Source organism: Umbelopsis ramanniana (assembly GCF_025399195.1).
Source record: "Umbelopsis ramanniana AG unplaced genomic scaffold K450scaffold_16, whole genome shotgun sequence".
NCBI lineage: Eukaryota > Fungi > Mucoromycota > Umbelopsidomycetes > Umbelopsidales > Umbelopsidaceae > Umbelopsis > Umbelopsis ramanniana.
In genome coordinates, this window is record NW_026252102.1 from 288,712 (window position 1) to 307,614 (window position 18,903).

The following is an 18,903-nucleotide window of genomic DNA, read 5'->3' on the forward strand; positions in this document are numbered from 1 at the left end:
TGCTGCTGCTACTACAAAACTGACGCCCGACAGAGTCGCCAAGTTTTTGCCCTTGTCCGCAAAAGGGATCAATTCCGATGGCAGAATCATTCATGTTACGCATCAAATTCCATTCAATATTATTCGAAAACAAAAAGAATTTATGGTTGTCGCCGAGGCTCTTCCATCGCCCCCCGGTACTCCCCCACGGGGTAAACAGGATACGACAGAAATCTCGGTTGAGGCCAACTCCGCAAAGGAACAATGGCTATTCGTTCATCGCCGAGGCCATTCTGCAATGTACTCCGGTATCCAGAGTGTTTCACAAGAAAGAGAATCAATTCACATTGGTTGGACCGGCAATATTCATGAGCAGCACACCAAGCGCGTTGTGAATGACATCCATGATGATGACAAGAAAACCTTGACGAAGCTACTTGAAGAGAAGAGCATTGTGCCTATTTTTTTGGACAAGAAACAATCGCACAATCATTATGAAGGATACTGCAAATCGAGTATGACCACCTTTTTTTATGAATGCTATTATAATTTTTGAGTCTTATGAAAATTCTCTCAACAGCACTTTGGCCACTTTTCCACTACCTGACCTGGAGCAAAGCCTCTGATGGCAGAGAAGAGAAAGTCAACTGGGAGGATTATGTCGCTGTAAACACACAATTCGCACAGTGCATCGCTTCCCAATATCGTCAAGGAGACAAGAGTGCGTATATAGGATCTGACAGACCGCATGGTCTTTTTTTATTTACCTCACTAACCTGTCCGTTCTACATCGTTAGTCTGGATCCAAGACTATCACTTGCTATTAGTGCCAGAATTACTACGTGCCCTCGTTCCAGAGGCTCCCATCGGGCTGTTCTTTCACGTTCCCTTTCCTAGTTCGGAACTCTTCCGTTGTTTGTCCAGTAAGTTAAAAGAACCTCCGTAGACAGCTTTGACGTTTGATCTAACCGTGGGAAATTAGCTCGCAAACAAATCCTGACCGGCCTTCTAGGTGCTGATTTGATTGGATTTCAGGTGATTTCATTGTTGACGGGTGTACTATTGCAAAATTAGTTGCGCAAACTCATACGGTTTTTTCAAAGACGTTTTCATACGCAAGGCACTTTATTTCCTCCTGCACTCGTGTGCTTGGCCACGAATCTACTCCTTTGGGAGTCAACGCTGCTGGTCACATCGCCTCCGTTTGTACCATTCCCATAGGGATCAATGCTCAGCATGTCGATGTCCTAAGAAATTCCCCTGGTGTGATTGCAAAGGTAGAGTCTATCCGTGAGACCTACAAGGGAAAGAAGATCATCGTAGGACGTGATAAGTTGGATGTTACCAAAGGAGTGATTCAAAAGCTCTCTGCCTTTGAGAAATTTTTGGAAATGTACCCTCAATGGAGAGACAAGGTTGTGCTGATCCAAGTCACCACCCCAACTCACTCCAACAACTCGGGATTGGAATCCAAGATCTCTGATCAAGTCAGTCATATAAACAACACTTACGGATCCTTTGAATTTCTTCCCATCCACTACTATCATCAAGATGTTGATCCTGACCAATATTATGCGCTGCTATCGGTGGCTGATCTTGCTTTGATCACTAGTGTTCGTGATGGAATGAACACCACAAGCTTAGAGTACATTATGTGCCAGCAGGAGCGCAAGAGCCCACTGATCCTTTCGGAATTTACAGGAATGGCCGGCAGTTTGAGTGCTGCCATGATGGTTAATCCTTGGAATTTTGCTGGCGTTGCAAAGGCTATAGACACCGCATTGTCCATGCCGCTAGAAGACAAGATAACCCGTCATACTGTGAGCACCCAATCTTTGTTCACCTAAAATGTAATCCACGATACTAACCACATCGCTTTATTTCAGCAATTGTTTGATCATGTTAAGAACAACACGTCTGAATTCTGGGCCCAGACCTTTGTTAAGCAGCTCCAGGTCATTCGGGAACAACCCTTCCAATTCAGCAGAACCCCATTGTTGGACTATCAAAAGTTGAAGGCTGATTACGATAAGGCTAACAAGAGGATCATGTTTTTTGACTACGATGTAAGTTCAATATAACCAGAATTAAAATGACCAGCATTTCAAATATTTCCAAGCTTACCTCTCTGCAATAATAGGGTACATTGACCCCTATCGTATCAGTCCCATCTGCCGCTTTGCCACCCAAGGACATGTCTGAATACCTTCAGATTTTGTGCGATGACCCTAAAAATGAGATATGGGTGATTTCTGGTAGAGACCAGGAGTTTCTTGAGAAATGGCTAGGAGGTATTCGCAACCTCGGATTCAGCGCTGAACACGGCTGTTTTATGAAACAACCTAATTCTGATAATTGGATCAACATGCTGGAAGACGTTGACATGTCATGGAAGAATGACGTGCTGAAGATTTTTGATTACTACACTGAGCGTACACAGGGAAGTTTTGTGGAGCACAAAAAATCTTCTATTACCTGGCATTACAGACTAGCTGATCCACAATACGGGTAACTTATCAAGCCTTTATATCGTGGTTAGCTTCCGCATGCTGTACTAATACTCATCTCTCATTTAATAGATTGTTCCAGGCTCAAGAGTGCCAAAACCATTTGGAAAACGCTCTTTTGTCGAAGTTACCCGTCGAAGTCATGGTTGGCAAAAAAAATCTGGAAGTCCGTCCATTGGCCATCAACAAGGGAGAAATTGTCAAGAGATTATTGGCATTAAGCCCAGAAGTTGATTTTATCGCGTGCGCTGGCGACGACAAGACAGATGAAGACATGTTCCGAGCTCTGTGTGCTTCCCCCGTGGGCGATTCATGTTACGCAATTACTGTGGGTCCTTCAGATAAGAAGACATTGGCCAATTGGCATGTGGAAAACAGTGAAGACATTGTTCAAGCTCTTGGACTAATGGCTGGTGCAGCCAACGGTCAGTAATCACTGTCAGTATGAATGATATGAAATGGTAGATTTACAATTGTTACGAGTATGAAGTGATGGGAGTGATATAGAAGCAAGTCGAAGCAAATCAAATGTATAATGTATATCCAGAAACTGCATAAAGGCATTCACTTTTTTTTTGTGCCAATTGAAAGGTGTATAAACACGGATCATGGCCGGTTTTTGTTATAACGTGAAACAGCATGCTTGTATCTTTTGGAATTTTTCGACGTCGAGGATTCAGCTGGGTCTGACTGGAATTGTCTCTTTCGTTTTCCATTGTGATTCGAGTGGCCATCATAGTTTCCTTTCTTGCCAGGTCTATCTTCATATCTGCTTCTCCTTCCAGAATCATCTTCATGTCTGCTCCTCCTTCCAGATTCATCTTCATATCTGCCTCTCTTTCCAGAATATCCTTTCCTCTTATCTTCTTTGTTCAGTGCATGCCTTATCGCCATACGGGAGGGCCGTGAGTTGCTCAAATGAAAATTTCCCAGACCTTCTAATACATATTGTTTACCACAGGGTCGCTGATCGCCGACGTTGGCTGGAAGCAGTATGAACGATGATAAAAGAGAATCTTGCTCTGAAGTCTTCAAGCGTTCATCTAGCAATTGATACGCCTTCTTGAGACCACTTATAATCTTGTCTATCTTCGTACTTGATCTAGCGACATTGACATCTGGATAGCTCTTAGTCTTCGGTAGCATATACTTCATTGCAACTGTTCAATTCCACCCACCTTCATTGTCAGGATCCTCAACAGCTATAACTTCTGGGTTCTTCAAAGGACTATTCGTGGACTTGGTATCCTACGAAGCAAAGCAGTAATGGAATGGTCAAAAAGGGATAACAGTTCCTCATTGGGTGTACAAGCTCTTACCTTTTTGAAAAAGCCACCCTTGTTCTTTAAGAATATGCCAGTATGAACAAAGTCGAATTCAGACCAATACTTGAGGATTCTAAGAAGCGTATTTCCTAAAGATAAATCTTCTATCTTCACGCCTTTGTCTTCTTCCATCTGTGGAGATGTTATAAACTAAATACGCATTATATCAATAAAAATCAACCTGCCTGATTACCTGAAAAAAGCGAACGATGAGGCAGATCAAAGTGAAACTGGCCATCCCATTTCGCTTAGTATCCATCATATAAAATGTTGGATGGTTGTCTAACATCAAGCTTGACAACCCGTGTTTTAATACCAGAAATAAAGGTTTAAGCAATGAATACTCCTCCAGCCACTTTATAGTGGTCGCCGTACTCGGTGCATCGTTGTTGATGCATATATCAACTTCAATATCGGAATCGTTCAGAGAGAGGGCAAATACTGGTACCTATGGTATACGGATTGTCGAGGTCAGAGAGGTTTTCAGATAGAAAAAGCTATACATTTTGTTTTAGGTTTGTCTTACTTTCATGTTAGGTCTTGCTACCACATTGGTTCTCGCGTACGTCGTTAATCTCTTTTTCAGCATAGCTTTACGGAGCTGGCGTAGACTGAACGCTATAGTGTCGGTAGACATTTCGCGTGGGATTTTTACGCATATATCGACGTCGCTAAATCAGGCATTGAGGTCAACTATTGTACATAGGCAAATGCATATTATACGGCGATGACTTCCATACCTACAAGGTAGTTCCAGTCCAGTAATGATAGAGCCGTAAGCATGAATGGAACTACTAGGAAACTCTTCTTTGACTATCTTAGTCACTTGGCTCAAAGCTTCGTTCCGTAATTGCGCTTCCTTTTTTGTAGGCTGAATGTAGGTTATGAATTCTTGAATTTCCTTTGACAAACTGCAATTCAAGCATTCTTCAGAATCCAGTGTCAGTTCAAGTATAAGCCTGTGTCAATGCTGCTTACCGTTCCTCAGGATCCTTGCAATTAACAGATTCCTGAATCCACGGACTTGTTCTCATGTTTCGTTAGAGGTTCGTAGTTGCACCCGGCGTTCGATAATTTTTTTTTTTCCCCTTCGCGTCCCCAAAAAAATCTTGGGAAGTGTTGCACTCTTTCCCTTCCGACACTCAACATGGCATTATCGGTTCAGAATCAGTTTATAATGGTCAAGCCAAAGGATAACGATATATAATTTTTTAGAGAAACGATTGGATTTTCAATGTCATTTATACTAAGCATACCAGTGCTGGTGTAAATACTAGGAGAAAGTCTTGATTTCACTATTCTTTTGCGAGAAGGTTGTGATTTTCCGTCTCAGTCTCTTCATCAATAGTCTGCATAGTCTCAACAGAGCAAACTGAACGTCTCTGCCGCGTAATGGTTCGCTTTATACTTTCTTGTTCATTTTCGTCCAGTAGGAAGGAGTGCTCATTGCTATGATCTTCTTCACTATCCGCCATATTCACTTGCGATACTTCTGCATAGTAATATTGGGAGCGTGATTGGGGGTACATCTCTGTGATGAAGCGATGCAACTTCGTGTTTAATGAATTGAAAAGTGCCATAATCTAGCAAAGTTGAAGACAAGAAGCCAAGGCAACCGATCAACCCAAACCGATTAGCATTTTAAGAATGAGCATTAGCTGAGTTACCCCTTTTTTGTAGTCGTGCATACGTGTTATGGTTTTACGTTCCTACTGCCAAGGTTTAATTGACTCTGGAGTTGATACTGGAAATGAATGTAATGAAAGTGTTAATTTATCCAATAAATGTTTTGACAAATGCAACTTTATATCAGCAGTATTCTTCCAAACAGCTGCCGTCTATACAAACAAGAAAATGATATCATGTTAGTTGGCCTGGTCTCCTTTCGAAGGTACACCATTACATTGGGTCCCCAGGACAACACAGGGCATAAAGGGGGAGGGTATTATGGTTTGTTCTTTCGAAGGTCATCCCACACACACAAACAGAACGGTCATTACTGAGAAAATGGAACATTATTTGCAAAAATTCTGTTATTATTAATACATTGAAAGATCGTTTAATGCAACACAAACAGCAGCTTTATGGTGCCCGTTATATTGACGGATAGTTTCTCCTTGCGACAACTCCCACAATCTTGCCGTGTGATCCGACGAAGCTATGATGGTTTTGTCCAAAATTTAGTGATCAGCCATTGCTAACTCATATTCGGTAAAATTACTTACCTGTCACAAGATATGCAGAATCGGCAGAGAATGCACAATCCCAAACCCATCGCTGATGCCCCACCAACGTCTTTTCCAGAGTAAACTTGCCATTTTCCGTGTTCCAAATCTTGACTGTTTTGTCGGCTGAACATGTTGCGAGGTGCCTGAAAGGATATCATTGGTTACAACATGCTGCGTCGATCGCGGATGCACTCCTCTACTGCTTACTTTGTATCTGGGCTCAAAAGACATCTGGTAATATATTCATTATGAGCGTTGAGTTTAGTTATAGGCTTGAGGTCTGAAGATTCGTTTCCTTTTGGTAGTTGCCAGACATAACAGTTCCCCTATGAAAGCTTGGTTAACACCTGTATTTCTTGCAAACGCAACAACTCTATCAAGTGCATACCTTGTTATTAGCAGCAACGAGCATTGACCCATCAGAGGCAACAGTCACAGATCGCAGTGGTACTTCTTCTTCCGGTACCTTTTGAGCAGCACTGTTAGCCAACTTATTCATAATTGGTGTAAAGAGGATTGGTAGGTACTTACCAGCTCATGTGTACATGCATTAGCGCTCAAATCCCATATCCGAACACTTCCATTTTGGTCACAAGAAATTAATTCGCCTTGGTTGGGGTGGATGACCACGTCGTTTATAGGTGATTCATGGTCGAATTGACGTGTAATGACCGGTCCCCTACAGATGGATAGTAAGTAAGTACTTCTGGATCAGGTTGCCTTCAAAACTTAATAAATACATACCGGGTATCCCATATTTTCAAATGTCCATCCTCACCACCGGTGAACGTCCACCGACACTCGGCATGGAAACCTGTGGCTGTGATGTTGCCAGTATGGTCGCCAAATTGGGTTATCTACAAAAGCATTATCGGGGCGGGGCGCGATCAGCATATATCATCTTCCATGGACGTCCTCATCAAAGAAAGATGTTACTTACAGGTTTCGGATTACTGCTATTGATGTCGTATAGCCGAACAGCATGATTGCCTATGTTGACAGTATGAGCCATAGACCCGAACATACATTAAACGACAAATCATAATGAACTTACCTGCTGCTGCCAAATACCGCTTGTCCGGTGATATGCACAATCTATTCACTTGCTATAAGGTTTGAAGCTATTAAAAAATTGGCCGAAAGACATAACATTTTCTATATCTTCAATTGCTTACAGAATTAGGGTGCTGTATTGTTCGGGAGCAGATTCCGCTAAGAGCTTCCCAAAATCGAATTGTGTTGTCATAGCCAGCTGTGACTAGAATGACTGAATGAGATTCGGGGCTCTGCTTTGGCTGCTGCTGTGCATTTAGAGGTTCCATTTTGGTTGTTCCATTTTTGAGAGCCATTTGAGCTAGCGCAACAGTTTGGTGAATGTCTTGCGGGTTGTGCAGCTGGTTAAATTTCAAGCGCAACGTGTGTCGGTTGGCAAGCCCTTATTTCAAAGTCCGACTAAATGGCCCCCAGTGGCTACACCTTTCGCCATGCGACCCACCGACGAGAATACAGTAGTTATTTCAGATGTCATATTATGTTCGAAAGACGTTGAATTTATTACATATCTATTTGATTATGTTATCAGATATAACTTATAATTGAAAAGTGCAAACGTTAGCATAGGTAGCCACCCAACAATGTGCCACTAACTCCAAATTATCCAACAAAATACGAAGGAATTCAGAGCATTTCAATATAGTAGTCTCAATTTCTATCCATATTCGCTTTTAGTAAGAACTTGATTTATACTAGGGTGCGCTGCTAAGCTTTCAGCCTGTTATTTCACTTAATGCGATCAAGATGTTTGTGACTATCAACTTTGCTCAGCCAAAGTCATGACGTATCACTGTCAGTTTTTCAAAACTGTCGGGTTTGAAGTGACCATGTTTTTTTTTGGATGCTTCTGAAAATTTAAAGGCACCTTCTTTATTGTTGCTTCAATCGTCAGTAATGCTAGCTCTCCGATCCTTGGCAAGGCAGTGCACCAGAGTGCCAGCAGCAATTCGCTCCATGTCTACAGCAGCTGAGGCTGGTAAGGCTAATACGTTTTTTTGTCCAATGCACAGTGATTCCAGCACTAACCTTCCGTAACCTTTAGCTCCAAAGTACACAGCACCTGCCTCCATTCAGGTCCCAGCCGAGCAATTCCCAGCACCAAAAGTTACCAGAAAGAACCTGATTGATGTTGTTTCGCAAGAGCAAGTTCAGCGTGCTAACGTTGACGGAAGAATGGAATTGTTTTCTCGTAAAAACCCAAATCGCATTCAACCTGGTTCAGTGTTGCTAGTAGAGACTCTTAACTCCAAGGCAAAAGAAAGCACCTCAACATTCATGGGCGTCGTCATTGCCATTAGACGAAAAGGATTAGAAACCACCTTCACGCTACGAAACCTTGTTATGAAGGTCGGTGTCGAACAACGTTTTGCCCTGTATTCTCCTATGTTGAAGAGCATCAAGGTTCTTCAACAAGCTGGTAGCAAAGATATCAAGTTCAGAAGAGCAAAACTCTTTTATCTCCGAGACCAGCCTGGCAAGGCATTCCAATCATTACAGTCATTGTGGAAGCAGGAGCAAGCAGAGAAAGTTGCTGCCAAAAAGAACTAAAATCCTTCACTATCTACATAGACTTCTCGTTTCTTTCCATGCTAAATCTTTACGCTGTCATGCAGAGGTGATAGTTTGTAATATAATCTTTTTCAATACACTCAAAAGTTTACTTCAAATTCCAGTGGAGCGAAAAGTTTGCACAATAAGGAAATAGGAAAGAAAAGGATTTGAGATTATTCGGTGATTGCAAATGCGCTAGCATAGCTTACACTACTGTCCTTAGGGGTCTTACAAGGGCTGCTCTGGTCATAGTGAACGAATTTCAAACGTTGATGTTGGCCCTGTTCCTTAAGCTTGGCAAGCGCAGCTAAAAGTACACCAATTGGATGTCTACCACATATAGTGTTTTCGGTCTCTCGCAAGTATTTAGTGAAGGCTTTATGATCCAGATCTTCAATTATCTTCATTCCAGCATGATCCAGGTTCGAAATGGACTTGTGTATTGGAGTTGTGATATCACTTGGTTTACTCGACTGCCTCAGATGTAGCGGACTAGAGGAATTTTCTGCCTTATAGTATTGGTACTGAAAACGTGAGCCCCTGCGAAGCAGATCTTTATGAATATACAATAGCTGCAGCATGACTGTTTAGAAGCATACTTACCAATGACAGAAGTCCGATGAAATGATAAAGAGTGTATGGGGGTCGGCCAGATACGACGCAAGAGCAGCACCATACACCTTTTCCTTTTCAGCAGATATCGATCCTACCATGATTGGAACAATCTTGATACTATCAATTTTGCTAAAAACGAATCGATTAGCACATTTGATTTACAAAAGTGTCATGCCAGTTCAACCCTACCTTTCAAAAATCTTGTAGGTATAAGGTAAATGCATCTCGATGCTATGCTCGTCCTCATCGACAGAGTTACTCATTGCTTTGAAGAGACCGGTCTTCTTTAGCTCCTCCACAGCTGTGTTATACAGTCTTACATCAGTAACTATCTAAAGTCACTTGAAAGCCTTCATTACTTCACTCACTATCGGTGTCGATTTGGAGGTTACCTAGCGGAGTCTCGTACTCGACTGCCGATGGTACCGCACAAGCATCAAGGTAGACGTGATGCGATGGTCCTAGAATAAAGACACGAGTTCTACAAAACATTGTTCAGTCTTCCAAAAAACAAACCGTTTGCTATGGGACCGTGCTTACATAGGTTCAATATCAATGCATTTGTACGCATAAGCAGCGGTTGGGCCACTATAAGAGTACCCTGCATGTCTGTAGAGAAGTTTTAGTAGTTTCGATGTATATAAGCAAAGCATACGATAGTTACTTACGGGCCAATAATTGCTTTCGTTCCTTTTACCGGGTAGGGAGTATTGTCGTCGGTAGTAGCTGGTACACTGTCAAGGTAGGACTGAAGTCTGTCGTTTAACTGGTTGCCTGCAAGTTTACTGTCAAATACAAATACCTACTGACGCCATTCCAAAGAAGAACATGTCTTACGATTTCCAGAGTACCAGCTTCCAGCATGTGTTGCATTTCTTATCATTTCCGTACGATAGTTCCGAGTTTGGGAATAGCGGTGCGAAAGTACGTTGAATACCTCAGGTATGCGTATTTGTCGTAGTTTGAGGTCCACGTGATGTCTATGATTTCCAATGATCCAACCCACAACAGTATCAAGGAATTAATTGAAATGAAAACAGCAACATATTGGTGTTCTTTATAGCCATGAGTAAATTTGACTGATAACATGGGATTTATGCTAGATATGGCTGTACAATGACGGTAATGGGATAATCGTCTCAAATTTTTGAACAATGCGAGCGATCAAGGCGTATGGCATATAAAATAGATGTATTCACTCCTTTTCTGCTTTACTCGCTAGGAGGAACCTATGGAATCTTCATGAATTATGCGACAAAGTTCATTCTAGAATGTGGTGTCAAAATACAATCTTTTTTCATAAGCCAATTTACATCCATTTCAACAAGCTTAAGAAAGTCAATTTTAGCTGCAGGTAACGACAAGTTCTATAAAGCAAGCAATGCTTGACAGTAAAAGGGCATTTTATAACAATGTCTTTGCCATATCTATACGACAATACACGTATCAGATGCAACAGTGTATAGAATTGCCATCTAATCAGCCAGCACTGGTATCGGAGCTGCGATTTTCAACATCCTTTCACTTCAAGCATATCCAGAGTCACCCATGCAAGATTTTTAGTCCTAATATTTAGCTTATTTTAGCTTCATAGTCATTTCACGTTTTATATAGAATAATTTGTACTTCAAAAGCAATGTTATGTAGGTTAGATTTATATTGTCAGGCACGGTGGCAACAACAGCTTAATCTGTTTTTCAAGGTAAAATTACAGACCTCGCGTTCACACTCGTTTCCCACGATGTCATGCTCTCCCCACTTCAAAAAGATACAGTGGTACTAAGCAGCATTCTTTTTCTCAAATCAAACTATGTTCAGATTTCTAGCAAAGACCTCATTGCAGACAGCAGTAGTACGCTCAAGTGTTACTCCAGCACGTGTAGCACCATTGGCCGCGCGATCCTTCACAACTGGTAGTGGTGATTCAAAGGTATATATTTTTTGAATGCTCATCGGCTTCACCAGCGTGGATGTTCATTAGTTATCACCCGAAGAGCGACGCTATTTGGAAACTAGGACAGTTGAACCATGTGGCTATTGCTGTTCCAGACCTGGAGAAATCAACCCAGTTCTATAAGACAGTTATGGGAGCGCAAATTAGCGGTGTGCAGGTGAGTCCAACAGTTGATCCCCAGCCGAACTCAGTGCAATCAATCTGACTGTGGGGCGGTTTCACGTACATTCAGGAATTACCGGAACACGGTGTTTACACTGTTTTTGTCAGTCTCGGCAACACCAAGATCGAGTTACTCCATCCCCTCGGTGAAAAGAGCCCGATTTCCAAGTTCTTGGAGAAGAATAAGGATGGCGGTATCCATCACATTTGCATAGAGGTAAAAAAAAAAAGTCTAGAGATTGGAACAAATTACATCAGCAAACAGCGTATTTATCGTTTCACCCCAGGTTGATGATGTCTATGCAGCGATTAAGGACCTGACAGCTAAAAACATTCGGGCACTGAATCCTGAGCCCAAGATTGGAGCTCATAATAAGCCTGTTGTATTCTTGCATCCCAAAGACTGTGGAGGTGTCTTGGTTGAATTGGAGCAGCGTTAGGTGTGTCATACTGATGGATAATGGTAGTGTATAGTCAATAGTATCAAATCTTGTGTACATGTACCCACAAAACCCTGGAGTACAATAAAATAGAATGGCCAACGGGCGGTTGGAAAACCTAAAGATTGAAGAACCGATATGACAGTTTGACCATTCATGCGCACTGTTGGTGCGGATTTGTTTAAAGGAACCATTTGAAACCTTGAATTGAGCTGTAACCCCGCTGGATTTCAGGGCAAATGCCAGTCACGTCACAGCATTTGCAACATTTAAAAATGGATGGTATCGCTCTACTTTCAACTCTGAATACAACACTCCCTGTTTAGTTTCATTTCATTAAGCACCTGATTGACTAGAAAACATGGCATCCCACAAGACTGGTAAGAAACTTATGTGCATTGCGCGAATAGCGTCACTTTATGTACTCGCTCCAGGATTGAAGGCTGATTTTCTCAATATCAAATTACAGTAAAGCACCTTATGAACGATCCCAAAGATGTAAGTGTTCCCGGTTATTTGGCGTACCAAGTAACGTATGCTAATAACTACGTTTTGATTAGGTGGTGATCGAGAGCTTGAAGGGTCTCTGCTATACCAACCCTCATCTTCGTTTGCTCGAGAACGAGAAAGGTACAGTATAAGAGCATGCTACGGTTGCGTTCAGTACTTCCGCCGACTAACTTGACTTTTACTTTTTCAGTTGTCTACAGTTCCGATATTGATGCTATTGCCAAGAAGCAAGTTACCATCATTTCTGGAGGAGGAGCTGGTCACGAGCCCGCCCACGCCGCATTCGTGGGTGAAAATATGTTGACTGGTGCCGTCAGCGGGCAAGTTTTCGCATCACCTTCCGCTGGACAAATCCTGGCCGCTTTGAGAAAGGTGCGCTCTCCCCACGGTACTCTTGTGATTATCAAGAACTATACTGGTGATTGCTTGCACTTTGGTCTTGCTGTTGAGCGCGCGAAGGCCGAGGGTATGAACATTGAAATGGTCGTTGTCGGCGATGATGTTGCTGTTGGTCGTGAAAAGGGAGGACTTGTTGGACGCCGAGGTCTTGCCGCTACTGTGCTGGTTCACAAAGTTGCTGGCGCCGTTGCTGCTCAAGGGTAAGTGTACTGGCGGCTAGTGCTATTCCAAAAAAGAAAAGCCGTGACTGTGTGTAAAACTGAGTAGACCCTAATAGTTTCTTCTTTGCAGCGGATCCTTGACCGAGGTTCGTGATGCTGCCAAGTATGTCATCGAGCACAGTGCCACCTGCAGTGTCAGCTTGGACCATTGCCATGTTCCTGGTTCAAGCAGCTTCGCTAGTCTCGGTGTTGACGAAATGGAATGGGGTACCGGTATCCACAACGAGCCTGGTGCAAAGAAGTCTGGTATCGTTGACGTCAAAACCATTGTCAAGGAGCTTTTATTTACTATCTTGGATGAAAATGACAAGGATCGTGCTTACCTCAATCTGAATAAGGACAACGAAAAGATTGTTTTGTTGGTCAACAACCTTGGTGGTATCCCTGTTCTTGAACTTGGTGTCGTTGCAAAGGAAGCTGCTGAATACCTTGCTGAGAACAACATTGAAGTCGAGCGAATCATCAGTGGTACCTTCATGACCTCTCTCAACATGCCCGGTGCCTCCTTGACATTGCTCAAGGTCCCCAAGACCTATGGAAATTTGGACTTCTCTTCCTTGTTGGATCTTCCCGTTGGCGCTCCTGGCTGGCTCAACAACAGCCGTCGTGGCTTCTCTCTTGACGTTTTGGATCACACCGCTGGCCTCAGTGACATGTCCGTTGAGCTTTCCAACAAGACTGCTGGAAAGATTGCCAACCCTGCTGCCGTTGCTGATGCTCTCCGCGCTGGTGCTGAAAACATCATTGCCCACGAGCCTGAAATCACTCACTATGACACCATCCTCGGTGACGGTGACTGTGGTCAAACTTTGAAGGAAGGAAGCAATGCCCTCATTGCTGCTTTGTCTTCTATTGACTTTTCATCGGGCCCAAGCGCCATCCTTGCCATCTCTGATATCTTGGATACAAACATGGGAGGAACTTCCGCTGCTATCTACTGTATCTTCTTGAATGCCTTGGCCATTGGTCTGGTCAATGCTTCCTGCAATACCTCCGATCAGTCTGCTGGTAGTGTCGCTGTTTGGGCAGAGGCTCTCAAGCAAGCATTGGACTCTCTCATGAAGTACACACCTGCTCGTGAAGGCGACCGAACCATGATGGATGTGCTCATTCCATTCATCAACACTCTCCACCAAACTCAGTCAGTGGACCAAGCCATTGAAGCTGCCAAACAAGGCGCTGAAAAGACGAAAACTATGCGTGCCAAATTGGGTCGCGCATCCTATGTTAACGATGAAAGTGTTAAGTCTGCTGCAGTTCCCGATGCTGGTGCATGGGGTCTTCTCGCTCTTCTCACCGGTATCCAAAAAGGTCTTGCGCAGTAAATTGGTTCGCTTCAAATCTAGCTTCGTAACACCCAAATAAGCTTCTTGCGTTCCTTTTTTCACCTGCTCTTCCTCATAGTCGCCCTATCCTTAACTTCATCCATTTTGTATGCTGGCTTATCGGCATACTGTACAATAAAATACCAAATTATTCACTAGCATGTATGGTAATAACTGTTTTAATAATGAATGACGTTGAATGTTTAAAGAAAAGAGTGGCCGGATAAAAGTTAATCACATCCAAAAATGCTTAGATAATGTAGTGGAACAAAAAGGAAAGGTAATAAAAAAAAAATACAAGGCACAGTGCATTGCTAAGGTGATTGAGGAAATCACAGTGGTTAAGAGGAAGGAACTTTCAGAGTATTAGTACACATTACTATGGACAGGGTGACGAGAGAGAGGTTTTTTTTTTTAACGCTGAATCGTCATGAATCTTTTCTGATTACTCTTTGCGGCCGCTCTCCTTTGTCTGGATAGAATAACCACAGGGTCGTCTGCATCAGAGTCTTCCGAAGACATGTCATCGGCCGCATCGCTCGATTCCGAATCCGATGCTCCATGGAAAGGTATGAAATTGGCGAGCGGTCGTCTTGAGCTACTAGGCGATGACAAGTCGTTTGAGGTTATGGTGGTGTTTGAGGTGGTCGACCTTCCGTTCTCGGAAAATGTACTAGAATCTTCACAGGCATTAATAAGGGTATCTGCTGACGATATTTGAGTATGATAGCTGGTCTGATCATCATCATCCGATAGTTCATCCCTGAAAATGGTGGTGAATGGCTTTCTTCGTCCTGAGCCAGTAATAGTTCTAGCACTGTTGCTAGAGCTCAAAGTCGGCATGGGCGGTCGTAATGGTTGGCTAACAGAGTCGCGAGGTGGCCAACTCTCTCTGCGTGAAACTGGCGTAGTGGATGGTGAAGCTGCTATAGGACTGAGCACGATAGAGCCGCGGTGGCTCTGATTGAGGGAGAGATCATGCATTCCAATATCTATTGGCTGTAAAACCATGTTTGGAACGTCAGAGAGCATCTCTTGTAGCTCGTAAACTGGGGTGCCTGCTGCCATATTTCCTGCTGAAGAAGGTTTTGAAGTATGGAGTTCTTGCATGATGTACAAAGGAACAGAGTCATCGCGAAATGATGGAACGAAATTAGATGAGGTGCTGGTGGAAGAAGTATTTCTAGACAAACCACTTGGTGCTGACATCCATGATTGGCGAGAATGATTAGAAGAAATAGAGGAATACGAAGTGATGGAATCCGATCGTGCAATGATATGCTTTAAATCCATGTTGGGCACCGATACACTTGACTGTCGGGAGATAGCTTTCTCAATGCCAAACACAATGGTGCTGCCCTCCGACGTCTGCGACTGCGTCTCCATTTCATCCGCAAACTCTTCTGGATCAATAGGCATAGATGCGAAGGGTAAAGTACCCAGTTTGACGGGTACATGAAGCGTAGCTACATGGAGAGATGCTTGCATATCGGTACTTCCTGTCTTGAGTTTTGATAGCAGACTGCTTTTGGTCATATCACTTAACTCAGCCATGACCACAATTTTATATTGCACTTGCATAAGTCGGCCATTGCTATCTATGGTCGGAGGTGTTGTGGTAGGTATCAAAAGTTGTTCAAATATGGTTTGCCTCAAGTTGTTGGCACTGGTGATGTTGATGTCGCATTTTATAGTTTTGACCGGCTCTTCTGGTGACACATACGTCCTGCAAAATATCGTTTTAATAAAATACTCGGTGTTGGGGCTTTGAAAAAAAAAAAAAAATTCGGAATCATTCGAAATTCCTTACTTGTTGCCGTTAACAAACAACGCTGCTCGACATAATGAAATGGTAAGGCCCCCGATTCGTGCAAATGGGTATATGTGTTGAATCAATATCTGTACAGGTATAGTCTCGCCTACATAATTTTCAGTGAAAAAAAGGATGAGTCATTTGCCTAACCGCACTGGGCTGACATCATGGCTTTTTGGAGCAAAAAGGTATATGATTAGACTTTTCTTACCTCGAACGTAAGCGATACGAGGTATGGTCGCTTTGATTGTCGCCTGCATGCCAGCATCAGGTGCAACTTGTCGTCTGAAGTCATCGGGTAGTGCATCATCGAAGTGGCAATAACCTTCAGTTTCCTGGGGGATTTGAAATTGCTGCGACGTAACATCAATTTTTTCCAGCAAAGGAATATGAAGCTGAGCTTTCTGAGCCATAATGTCCGCTACAAACGGCCGGTCGTGAATAGCCTGGATTGCATAAACGACGGAACCTTCAGGATAATCATTCTAATCAAAAAGAAAACCATAAGTATCAGTCAAATGAGTGTTCCTATGTTGTCTATAAGACAAAAAAAAAAATGTTCGCACCTCGGTAAAACTTGGGAGCGTAAGGTCAGACGGAATGGTAAACTCGAATGGGTATGAATGGACTTTGGCGTCGAGAACAGAAGATTTACTACCGGGCATATGGTAGGCAACAATCTCTTTTTGAAATAAAGGGAACTCTTCCTTCCTGTCCTTGATAATGGTAGTGACTTTTCCCCACAAGCATACCCGTATACTGGTGGTTTTACAAGGTTTCGACAAATGCAATGTAACTTTGCCGCGAAGACAGTCGCCAGGAAACCAATACCGTTCCTCGTTGAGAGTGATATAGAAACTCGAATTTTGTTTCTTACGGGCTATGATGCGCATGTATTCGGTAGAATGATTAAATGCTAATAGTAAAAGGAATTGGAACACAAATGGAACGTCAGTCCGGTGGTGCAAAAAGGTTTACGCCAGCCACAACGAATGTTAATTTTAGGCGCCGGTTGCCTTCGGGGCTATCAATTGCTGGGCGGAGGGAAGTGCTTGCAGATCAGGCTGAATAAATTGTTGTTTACTCTGATCACTGTGGAGTAACTCACGCGAGTAAAATTGGTTAATAACTTTTCGGTCTTTAAGCATTGGATATCGTTCCAGGAACTCGAAAAAGTCATTTTCGTCTAGTCGTCCGCTGAGAGCGTCAGCTTGTACGGCCGCACAAATCAACTCGACAAAAAATTCAGTGATGGTCTCGTTATAACTAAATTGCACCTTGTCCTTGTTGGCTTTATAATAAGAATCTATGCCGCTCTTGATAAGTGGTTTTGCTTCCTCTTTATCCATTTCACGAAGATAATTCCATGCCATTCTAACGTGAGCGCGATGAGTCCATTGCCGAAAATCAAGTGTGTGGTCTTCAAACGCTTGCATAAATACTTCTTCACCCACGCTATGATAGCGGCGATCATGGTATAGCAAAGGTGTGCTTTCTTCTCTTGTTCCTTGCATACTTCCTACTCCATGATCTACTCGATCAACTTTTGCCACCCAAAGCTCGTGATCTCCGAGAACAATGACTTTGTGCGTCGAGCAGTGCATGGCACCAACCGAGCCCATTAACACAGGATTTCCTGTCTCTGGATCAATATAGTACTGTGTATCTTTAAACTGATCGATGCCTTCTTGGTTAGGCGACGAGAACGCAATAGATTGCTGAACTTGATGACTGCTTAGTACTTGAACCACAAATCGGTTGGCCAAATGTAAAAGATCGGATGCTCGAGATGGCTTTCGTACACAAAAAGATATAAGTGGGTATGGATGAAGGGAGATAGATGTGAACGATGATACTGTGATGCCTCGGCGGTATTTTGGGTCATTTGGATGAGCTGTGGTTACCACTACAACTAATTGTGGAACCTTTCGCATGATACTTCGAACTTCGGTTTGTATACTCTCTATTTTGCTGCCTGACTCGGGAATATTGGAATAGTGCATTACATTGTTGTCGTTTGTTTGGTTCTTGGCATGGGCCTATATTTTGGAACATTAGCAACAGGTGTGGCGGCAATGGCAGTGGAGGAGAACAACTAACATACCTGAATGGACTGGACAATGGGTGGATTCGACAGCATCCTGGCTACTCCTGGTTTAGCGACATTGGCGCTCGCAACTGAAGCAACAGCTTTCACGGTAGCACCAATATCCTTGAGGTGAGTGAGTATTCGCTTTGCCATAGTGCACAATGCAATCGACAGTCAAAATAATTAAAAACGCGGGCAGGGACCATCGCGATAATTGCAAGTCACAAGCCAAAGCTTAGTTTCACGCTGCAGTAGCAATAGCATGAAAGGTGGAAGATTGAGTAGACACCTGAACGTCGAACTTTTCCACCGGAACATATGACAAATCCTCACGATTATTTCGCTCTGTCCAAACTTAAACTATGAGAGTAGTTCAGATATAGCACCAAAGTAGATCGTGAGACATAATTAGAAGTTATTGCTGAGTCCATTAACGCCAGCAAGTATGTCTATACTATGTATTTCCTTCAAACTGGTAAACTATCAGCAGGTATTTCTAAAGTTTTCCTGCCAATTTCCGTTCTTCACCATCCAAACTTGATGAGGTACCAAGCACCCTGGTTAAAACCAGGAGCACCCATGATTCATCCGGGAGGATATGTACAGTCTTTTATGTTTGCATTTTCGTCCGACGTACCGTATTTAACAACAGCCTGTGATACACTTATACCTTCACCTTCTTCTCTGTGAGCATATATGACTGATATAATTTCTCCTGCCCTGCTTTACCGA

General features: G+C 43.0%; 10 protein-coding genes across 10 annotated transcripts; 4 read left to right on the forward strand and 6 right to left on the reverse strand.

Moving 5' to 3' along the window:
- The first annotated feature begins 535 nt into the window (after nt 1-535).
- On the forward strand, nt 536-3,006 carry K450DRAFT_233828 (uncharacterized protein). Its single transcript, XM_051587818.1, has 7 exons — nt 536-700; nt 777-902; nt 962-1,014; nt 1,083-1,799; nt 1,866-2,045; nt 2,120-2,487; nt 2,559-3,006. The coding sequence occupies exons 1-7, from the start codon at nt 541-543 to the stop codon at nt 2,917-2,919; spliced, it is 1,965 nt and encodes a 654-aa protein (XP_051446247.1). The 5' UTR covers nt 536-540; the 3' UTR covers nt 2,920-3,006.
- On the reverse strand, nt 2,928-4,877 carry K450DRAFT_233837 (uncharacterized protein). The gene is made up of 7 exons (XM_051587819.1): nt 4,790-4,877; nt 4,552-4,722; nt 4,338-4,482; nt 4,005-4,259; nt 3,806-3,943; nt 3,665-3,734; nt 2,928-3,604 (listed from the first exon to the last, which is right to left on the reverse strand). Exons 1-7 carry the CDS (start codon nt 4,843-4,845, stop codon nt 3,093-3,095), a joined length of 1,347 nt encoding a protein of 448 aa, XP_051446248.1. The 5' UTR covers nt 4,846-4,877; the 3' UTR covers nt 2,928-3,092.
- Nucleotides 4,878-5,807: 930 nt separating this feature from the next.
- On the reverse strand, nt 5,808-7,434 carry K450DRAFT_233841 (uncharacterized protein). The gene is made up of 9 exons (XM_051587820.1): nt 7,215-7,434; nt 7,094-7,145; nt 6,980-7,029; nt 6,784-6,896; nt 6,571-6,718; nt 6,428-6,505; nt 6,247-6,365; nt 6,037-6,182; nt 5,808-5,969 (listed from the first exon to the last, which is right to left on the reverse strand). The coding sequence occupies exons 1-9, from the start codon at nt 7,386-7,388 to the stop codon at nt 5,851-5,853; spliced, it is 999 nt and encodes a 332-aa protein (XP_051446249.1). The 5' UTR covers nt 7,389-7,434; the 3' UTR covers nt 5,808-5,850.
- A 612-nt stretch (nt 7,435-8,046) lies between these two features.
- Nucleotides 8,047-8,640, forward strand: K450DRAFT_198002 (uncharacterized protein; the record flags this gene model as incomplete). Its single annotated transcript, XM_051584560.1, has 2 exons — nt 8,047-8,068; nt 8,135-8,640. 2 exons carry the CDS (start codon nt 8,047-8,049, stop codon nt 8,638-8,640), a joined length of 528 nt encoding a protein of 175 aa, XP_051446250.1.
- Nucleotides 8,641-8,728: 88 nt separating this feature from the next.
- On the reverse strand, nt 8,729-10,172 carry K450DRAFT_233848 (uncharacterized protein). Its single transcript, XM_051587821.1, has 7 exons — nt 10,096-10,172; nt 9,927-10,032; nt 9,799-9,867; nt 9,627-9,739; nt 9,448-9,559; nt 9,247-9,387; nt 8,729-9,183 (listed from the first exon to the last, which is right to left on the reverse strand). Exons 1-7 carry the CDS (start codon nt 10,139-10,141, stop codon nt 8,817-8,819), a joined length of 954 nt encoding a protein of 317 aa, XP_051446251.1. The 5' UTR covers nt 10,142-10,172; the 3' UTR covers nt 8,729-8,816.
- An 833-nt stretch (nt 10,173-11,005) lies between these two features.
- On the forward strand, nt 11,006-12,001 carry K450DRAFT_233855 (uncharacterized protein). Its single transcript, XM_051587822.1, has 4 exons — nt 11,006-11,188; nt 11,253-11,369; nt 11,445-11,591; nt 11,662-12,001. The coding sequence occupies exons 1-4, from the start codon at nt 11,069-11,071 to the stop codon at nt 11,812-11,814; spliced, it is 537 nt and encodes a 178-aa protein (XP_051446252.1). The 5' UTR covers nt 11,006-11,068; the 3' UTR covers nt 11,815-12,001.
- Nucleotides 12,002-12,294: 293 nt separating this feature from the next.
- K450DRAFT_265315 (uncharacterized protein) lies at nt 12,295-14,269 on the forward strand (the record flags this gene model as incomplete). Its single annotated transcript, XM_051592789.1, has 4 exons — nt 12,295-12,312; nt 12,375-12,444; nt 12,515-12,923; nt 13,015-14,269. 4 exons carry the CDS (start codon nt 12,295-12,297, stop codon nt 14,267-14,269), a joined length of 1,752 nt encoding a protein of 583 aa, XP_051446253.1.
- Nucleotides 14,270-14,430: 161 nt separating this feature from the next.
- K450DRAFT_233858 (uncharacterized protein) lies at nt 14,431-15,992 on the reverse strand. The gene has a single exon (XM_051587823.1). The coding sequence runs from the start codon at nt 15,848-15,850 to the stop codon at nt 14,684-14,686; it is 1,167 nt and encodes a 388-aa protein (XP_051446254.1). The 5' UTR covers nt 15,851-15,992; the 3' UTR covers nt 14,431-14,683.
- Nucleotides 15,993-16,079: 87 nt separating this feature from the next.
- K450DRAFT_233861 (uncharacterized protein) lies at nt 16,080-17,203 on the reverse strand. The gene is made up of 2 exons (XM_051587824.1): nt 16,649-17,203; nt 16,080-16,567 (listed from the first exon to the last, which is right to left on the reverse strand). The coding sequence occupies exons 1-2, from the start codon at nt 16,973-16,975 to the stop codon at nt 16,220-16,222; spliced, it is 675 nt and encodes a 224-aa protein (XP_051446255.1). The 5' UTR covers nt 16,976-17,203; the 3' UTR covers nt 16,080-16,219.
- K450DRAFT_233862 (uncharacterized protein) lies at nt 16,807-18,430 on the reverse strand. The gene is made up of 2 exons (XM_051587825.1): nt 18,187-18,430; nt 16,807-18,121 (listed from the first exon to the last, which is right to left on the reverse strand). The coding sequence occupies exons 1-2, from the start codon at nt 18,322-18,324 to the stop codon at nt 17,084-17,086; spliced, it is 1,176 nt and encodes a 391-aa protein (XP_051446256.1). The 5' UTR covers nt 18,325-18,430; the 3' UTR covers nt 16,807-17,083.
- Nucleotides 18,431-18,903: the final 473 nt, after the last annotated feature.

Excerpts from the sequence above, each read along its gene's own strand:
- K450DRAFT_233848 (XM_051587821.1), bottom strand. The coding sequence starts at position 10,141 with ATGATAAGAAATGCAACACATGCTGGAAGCTGGTACTCTGGAAATC. Across the intron at positions 9,740-9,798 it reads TGCATTGATATTGAACCTAT|AACTCGTGTCTTTATTCTAG; the intron begins GTAAGCACGGTC and ends AATGTTTTGTAG. Across the intron at positions 9,560-9,626 it reads CCTCCAAATCGACACCGATA|CTGTGGAGGAGCTAAAGAAG; the intron begins GTGAGTGAAGTA and ends TGTATAACACAG.
- K450DRAFT_233855 (XM_051587822.1), top strand. The coding sequence starts at position 11,069 with ATGTTCAGATTTCTAGCAAAGACCTCATTGCAGACAGCAGTAGTACGC. Across the intron at positions 11,189-11,252 it reads CTGGTAGTGGTGATTCAAAG|AGCGACGCTATTTGGAAACT; the intron begins GTATATATTTTT and ends TATCACCCGAAG. Across the intron at positions 11,370-11,444 it reads CGCAAATTAGCGGTGTGCAG|GAATTACCGGAACACGGTGT; the intron begins GTGAGTCCAACA and ends ACGTACATTCAG.
- K450DRAFT_233862 (XM_051587825.1), bottom strand. The coding sequence starts at position 18,324 with ATGGCAAAGCGAATACTCACTCACCTCAAGGATATTGGTGCTACCGTG. Across the intron at positions 18,122-18,186 it reads CCATTGTCCAGTCCATTCAG|GCCCATGCCAAGAACCAAAC; the intron begins GTATGTTAGTTG and ends TCCAAAATATAG.
- K450DRAFT_233828 (XM_051587818.1), top strand. The coding sequence starts at position 541 with ATGAAAATTCTCTCAACAGCACTTTGGCCACTTTTCCACTACCTGACC. Across the intron at positions 1,015-1,082 it reads CTGATTTGATTGGATTTCAG|ACGTTTTCATACGCAAGGCA; the intron begins GTGATTTCATTG and ends GTTTTTTCAAAG. Across the intron at positions 2,488-2,558 it reads CTAGCTGATCCACAATACGG|ATTGTTCCAGGCTCAAGAGT; the intron begins GTAACTTATCAA and ends CTCATTTAATAG.
- K450DRAFT_233858 (XM_051587823.1), bottom strand. The coding sequence starts at position 15,850 with ATGCAAGTGCAATATAAAATTGTGGTCATGGCTGAGTTAAGTGATATG.
- K450DRAFT_233837 (XM_051587819.1), bottom strand. The coding sequence starts at position 4,845 with ATGAGAACAAGTCCGTGGATTCAGGAATCTGTTAATTGCAAGGATCCT. Across the intron at positions 4,723-4,789 it reads TGCAAGGATCCTGAGGAACG|TTTGTCAAAGGAAATTCAAG; the intron begins GTAAGCAGCATT and ends CTTGAATTGCAG. Across the intron at positions 4,483-4,551 it reads GGACTGGAACTACCTTGTAG|CGACGTCGATATATGCGTAA; the intron begins GTATGGAAGTCA and ends TGCCTGATTTAG.
- K450DRAFT_233861 (XM_051587824.1), bottom strand. The coding sequence starts at position 16,975 with ATGCGCATCATAGCCCGTAAGAAACAAAATTCGAGTTTCTATATCACT. Across the intron at positions 16,568-16,648 it reads CGCTCCCAAGTTTTACCGAG|AATGATTATCCTGAAGGTTC; the intron begins GTGCGAACATTT and ends CTTTTTGATTAG.
- K450DRAFT_233841 (XM_051587820.1), bottom strand. The coding sequence starts at position 7,388 with ATGGCTCTCAAAAATGGAACAACCAAAATGGAACCTCTAAATGCACAG. Across the intron at positions 7,146-7,214 it reads CAATACAGCACCCTAATTCT|CAAGTGAATAGATTGTGCAT; the intron begins GTAAGCAATTGA and ends CAAACCTTATAG. Across the intron at positions 7,030-7,093 it reads GCGGTATTTGGCAGCAGCAG|GCAATCATGCTGTTCGGCTA; the intron begins GTAAGTTCATTA and ends CTGTCAACATAG.